The following is a 6,000-nucleotide window of genomic DNA, read 5'->3' on the forward strand; positions in this document are numbered from 1 at the left end:
TTAGTATGTTTTAGACAGTCCATGGGGGAAAAAAACCCTCCCATTCTTGTTCAAAGGATTGGGAAATCACAGTCAATTACAGAAGCCTTTATTTGTCACATATACTTTATAGCACAGTGAAATTCTTTTCTTTGCATAATCCAGCTTGTTAGGAAGCTGGGGTCAGAGCACAGGGTCAGCCATGATACAGCGCCCCTGGAGCAGGGAGGGTTAAGGGCCTTGCTCAAGGGCCCAACAGTGGCAGCTTGGCAGTGCTGGGGCTTGAACCCCCAACCTTCTGATCAGTAACCCAGAACCGCAACCACTGAGCCACCACTGCCCCTATTCTCAGCCCTTATTGCTGATTTCTGTATATATGTCTTGTTTGTTTGCTTTTCGGGAACCCAAGAAGTATGAGCTAGTCATTTTGTTTTGACAGCTTTAAAAAAAAAAAGTGTATACCTCACACAAGATCTGTGACAAATGTAAATAAATACTAAAAACTAAGCACTAGTATTTGTTGTAATGATTCAATACCCCTGTGAAGCTGAATCATGTTCAGTCAAATTACTATGTTCATTCCTTAAACCCGAATGATTCCTTACTTTCTTTAAGTTCACTATAGAGAGTAGTACAGTACTCTTAGTAGTGCACTACGTATCCAACAAGGAATCATTTGAGATTTAGTTCTTAAAAGAAGATCTCTCAGTCACAGGGACCCTAGAAATAAGGAAGCTAAGTTCATTTACTACACATTTTATTTAAACTGTCACACAGTTGACTAAATGTTCTACTGATGAATTACTACACTGAGATTGGAATTTAACTTTCCAATCAATTTTTTTTTTCCCTATATATTTTATTTTGGTAATATCTAACCTTTTAACAGTTGCCTGTTAGCTTAACAGTGTTGGCCAACAAGATGAGGTGTTTCAGAGGACTTCTCTGATAAAAAGATTCAAAAACTACAGACCTGTTAACTTTTAATTCAAAAATAATTTGTTCAAATATAATTTAACTGAAATTGTATTCAAATATAATTATTTTACTTCACTGTATAGCATTTTGGAAAAGAAAAAAGGCAATGTTTTACAGTTTCTTAAAAGGCATGTTTGCCACTGTTTATGCATTTGAAATTATTATTGGTATTGTAATACTTAGTGTGATACTTATGTGACTACACAGATTAAAGGAAATTGCATTGATTGAGAGTTCAGATTAGCTTTGAGTTCATTCATCAAGCTGTTCGTTTCCATGAGCCCAAAGAATTTCAGCTACTTTAAACACACACACTATATTTTCTTGAGCAACACAATTGGAGGAAAAAAAATTCAGGTATCTGAATCTATGACTGAAATGCATTAATCTGAATGTCTCCTCCAAGGTCTTATTCTGTTATATGGGGTTTCTTTCATATACTTTCATCCCCAGAATGAAAATAACTCTTCAGCAGGATTGAGAAAGGGAGAAGGGAGATATTGTGGAAGAAACACCACAGGAATTAGATCATTTAGGAAAAGTGGTTGGGTTTCAATTAACTCTTTCCCCAGACCCTAGAAGATAATTAAATTAAATTAAATTAAAAATTAAAATTGTGTTGTCATTTAACAAGAAAGATATGGTGATGCTTGGAAATGGTTATTGAATATGTATGGAAGGAGTCTCCAGTGTGCAGTGCTTTGTAACGGTCTGCATGTTTTCTGCCATGGGAACTTTCTGGTTTCTCTGTAACATGACAACCTTCATTTTTTGTGTTACTAGCTTAACCAGAAAAAAAAAAGAGTCTGGTGAGGGAATAAGTATATTAGCATAAGTAATAACTTGTTTTATGGGTGTTCCACAACATTTTTACATAACTATAAGTGGATAAAAAGTATGATGTGACATGCTTTAATTAATAAACAAATGAACTGCTGACAAATTGCTGTGTTATAAGAGGAATACAACACTTCAGGACATGCTGTTACTGGAAAATAATCAACTTTAGGGTGGTAACAATAACTTCTGCTTTATCACACCATCCTTTTGTTGATTATTTTCCTATAATAGCACACCCCAAGTGTTTTATTCTTCACTTACCGACTCTTTACCTACCTCAGCATATTAAATAGGAGCTGCCTTATAGAAATAATTTTTAATAAACGGCCTATAAGGCATATTGCCAGCAATCCAAAGTAATATACCTGACAGCAGCACTTACCATTGCTTGTATGTGTTATTATTAAACACCTTGAAACATATTTTATGTATATTTACTGTCAACATTTACTTCTATTTATGAAGTCTTCAGATGTACAGGATGTGTTGCTATCCCTGGAGGCTTCCAGCATGGTTACCTAGCGTTATCTAGCCTGCATTCACATACAGTAAGTGGATAAGTGGCTGGAATAATGAGTAGTGTAGAACTGTTTAGGATGGACTTTAGCCAGAATTGTGCTGTCTCCTCATTTAGAGTCAACAAAATAGAACTAATCTTACATGCCTGCCAGATTTGCTAGCTCAGCCTCAGCTCAGCACTGATTATTATGGATTTTTCTCTTTTGAATCGCACATTTGCAGAATTATTCCTTGCAAATCATATCTCCATCAAATGACCTTGTGTAGCACTGCTCAGTTATAACCTGTTTTCAAGAGAAATAGCTGGCCATGATTCACAATGTGGCCACTTTTTACTAAATGACATTTAGATTAGTCTTGTTCTCTCAAGTTTCACTTTCAAGATCACTCAGTTTTCTCAAAAAGGTTATATAATTTTATTTTTCGGGTGGCATGGTGGTGCAGTGGGTGCACTGCCACTTCACAGCTCCAGGGTCCCCCGTTTGGTTTCCTCCCACCTTCCAAAAACATACCTGTAGATGGATTGGCTAGGCTAAATTGCCCCTATGTGTGTGTGCATCCCATCCAGGGTATATCCCTGCCTTGAGCCCAGTGTTCCCGGGATAGGCTCCAGATCCACTGCAACCCTGACCAGAAAGATGCGCTTACTGAAGATGAATGATGGAATAAATTTCAGTCATTTATTCCATATGTACTTAAGTTCATTTATTGTGATGTGGTGATCTATAGTGAAGATAGCATGGTTAGGACTCCAAATAAATGTATTACTGAGGCAGTTACAGAGAAGAAACAAAAATGTGCCTTCTTTCATCAACGGTTCTGAGTTTGTTCCTTCAGACGCCAGGCAGCATCCATGTATTTGGTGACTTCAGAATTCTGCCGTGGGAAGTTCAGTCTTCTGTCTGTGCGATCTGAAGCAATCTGAAATGTACAGTGCTGTGAGATCAGTAACATGATGTCTGTATATAACATATTCTCACATTCTTTGATACATTCTACACTGTTAGATGACATACGCTAGCTCACTTTATTTTCTAAACTAATAACTAGGTATCGTTCATATTTCACCGCCTTACAGACCTACCAGAGGAGTAGAAATCCATCCAATTTCTTGAGACTCAGTCATTGGATGAGTGTACTTCTTTGTTGGTTCTGAATGCGCTCCATGAATGATCTTCAGGAAAGCAGCTGCCATTAAAGAACAACAACAACAACAAAAAAAAAACCCCAAAAAATTACAACATTACATTCAGCATAAAAATGACAACATTCCAAGGTAATTATGTACATTACCCAGATTTTTCCTTTCTATTAGGGTAAAATCGAAAGGCTAATTTAGTAAAGTTTAGTAAGGTAAGTCTAGTAAAGTAGAATTCCTGTACACATAGCTGAACTGTGAACTTCTGGATTCTCCAAAGGACCATATCAGGCACACAATCACAGCTTCTAGTCATATCATGATACAGAAATAATCAACCCTTCAGCTCAAATATTATGTCTCTGCGCTACGCCACTTCTATTTTCAAAGGAGACATGTATAAAGTGCCATGAAAAGGTAGTAACATGAAGGTTTCAGCTTTTTGTTACATTAAGAAAATGCTTCATTGCCTTTATTTATAAACCAGTTACTGTTACTGCTGCATTTCCTCCATTATTTATTATGTTTACTCAAGAAATCATCAGCTTCAACTCATCTGAGTTGTCTTGTGTAAACTTGTAGTTGCTATAAATTACATAGCAATATTACTTAATGCAAGTTCAAATTTAGTTTTAAATTTTAAAATCCCATTTAAGACAACATTCTTAAATTGTATGTCTCTTTATTAAACTGTAGCTTTATGACTGCTAATCTGTAAATAAAATGATTCCAGATACAGATGTGTGAATGTAAATTCTGTAAAGATGTACGTACGGTCCTCCTCAACCTCTTCGTGCATTTTTCTTGACATGGGTTTATCAGGTAAAACATGCACTGAAAGAAAGTGTAGAACATTGTTATTAATACTTTTAATAATTTTGCGGGATCATAAACACTTTACAACTATTAGGCAGTTTTCACACAGCAAAATGTGTTATGTGCAAAATCCTGAAGCTGTTAATTCAATGTTTATTCAGCACTGAAGCTGTTGATTCAACACTGCAGATTTTAATGTGTACTTCTCTACACTTCTTTTCACTTTGACATCTGTAGAATATCCTCGGCTATATGTCCAAACCTGTGGTCACAGCCATCGTCTGTGAGTTTGCTACAGCATTGGCAATCGCAAGCCACCATTATAAAAGTTATTATATTTATTTTTGATAAATAATAAATAATGTCAACTTGAATCTAATAATTTAATAGAATAATTTAATATAACTTTCTGTGAGTGGAATGATGAGGAATACGAAGCTCTGTTATAATAAATAGCTAAATAATAGATTTTTCTGTTCTTTTCTTTTTTTTTAAAGGAACACTGACTGCGAAATGTTTGCGAAACCCTGACCTAAATGTTGGGGAAATGAACTGTGTAATTCAGGCCTCTTTCGAGAAATGGACTGAAAAATTAAAGTTACCCATTCACTGACATAGTCAAAATATATCATAAATAATATTGATTATATCTTATAATTCAGCACCCCTTGCATAACTGTAAAATAAATTTCATGGACTCACTCTGAAGACAATCCAACTCAAATATTAGAGTCATTTCTCAAATGTGTACAGTAATATTTTGAGTATTTATTAGAGATCCAGGGCTTTATTTCATTCCTGAACTCTCCACCCCTAGAATACATTAGGTTTGAGTTAATAGTTTTATAGGTCTTGTTGTTTTTATTGAAAGTTCCTGAGATTTTTAATAAAACCATTAAATTCAAGTGGCTAGTCAAATAGGATCCTAACTATAAGAACTCAATAATAATGTCATTTTAGAATAACTTTGATAATGATGGATTGGCATTTCCTGTAAGAACATTTTGAAAAACCATGGATGCCTTGGCATTGCTTCACAGAACACCACTTTGAGAACCATTATTTTAATCAACAACAACAACAACAACAACACAGCTAACTATCTAAACTATCTACTCACACTTTTTGAAAGGATTGATGGTGAACTCGGTGTAAAGCTTCTGACACCGCTGTTCTTTCAGGATTGTCTCCACATGAATAGCGTTTTGGTGAACGATATCCACAGGCTCTTTCTCTTTAGCCCTACTTGGCGTTGCCATGTCTCTTCACTACTCTCTTTTCCTAATGTTGAAGTTAATTCACACTGTCTTCTACACTGTTGTTTCAGCTTCCGCTTGCTGTTGCCTGGCAACCACAAACAGACTGTTAATGGCAGTGGCGTTTCTCCTCCACTAGAGGGCGCGCGAGACTCACGTTACAGTAGTCTAGCGTTTACACTGACTCACGTGACCAGGATAAAGCCGCTACTGAGGATGCGCGTGAGAGGAAGTTTTGGAAGTGCCTCAAAATAATTCGACATAAAATAATGTTTGAAAGAGGCATTACCTGCACATACAAATGGTTAATTAATTAACCTAAATAAATGACTTAAATACTACTATTACTACTACTACTACTACTAATAGTGACAACAACAACAACATACTACTACTACTACTACTACTAATAACAATAATAATACCACTAACACACCAGTGCAACAGTTTGTGCTTACTCAGAATGCACTTTAA

General features: G+C 35.8%; 1 protein-coding gene across 1 annotated transcript; it reads right to left on the reverse strand.

Annotated features, from left to right (window-relative positions):
- Positions 1–3,008: 3,008 nt before the first annotated feature.
- On the reverse strand, positions 3,009–5,623 carry cfap144 (cilia and flagella associated protein 144). The gene is made up of 4 exons (XM_026933576.3): positions 5,391–5,623; positions 4,229–4,288; positions 3,401–3,504; positions 3,009–3,237 (listed from the first exon to the last, which is right to left on the reverse strand). The coding sequence occupies exons 1-4, from the start codon at positions 5,527–5,529 to the stop codon at positions 3,127–3,129; spliced, it is 414 nt and encodes a 137-aa protein (XP_026789377.1). The 5' UTR covers positions 5,530–5,623; the 3' UTR covers positions 3,009–3,126.
- Between the last annotated feature and the right edge of the window lie 377 nt (positions 5,624–6,000).

Source organism: Pangasianodon hypophthalmus, chromosome 2, assembly GCF_027358585.1.
Source record: "Pangasianodon hypophthalmus isolate fPanHyp1 chromosome 2, fPanHyp1.pri, whole genome shotgun sequence".
Taxonomy (NCBI): domain Eukaryota; kingdom Metazoa; phylum Chordata; class Actinopteri; order Siluriformes; family Pangasiidae; genus Pangasianodon; species Pangasianodon hypophthalmus.

Bases quoted from the DNA above. Each gene is read 5' to 3' on its own strand.
- cfap144 (XM_026933576.3), bottom strand. From the start codon at position 5,529: ATGGCAACGCCAAGTAGGGCTAAAGAGAAAGAGCCTGTGGATATCGTT. The intron at 3,505-4,228 runs GTACGTACATCT...CTTTAATGGCAG, and splicing joins CGAAGAGGTTGAGGAGGACC to CTGCTTTCCTGAAGATCATT. The intron at 3,238-3,400 runs GTAGGTCTGTAA...TGTACATTTCAG, and splicing joins GATGGATTTCTACTCCTCTG to ATTGCTTCAGATCGCACAGA.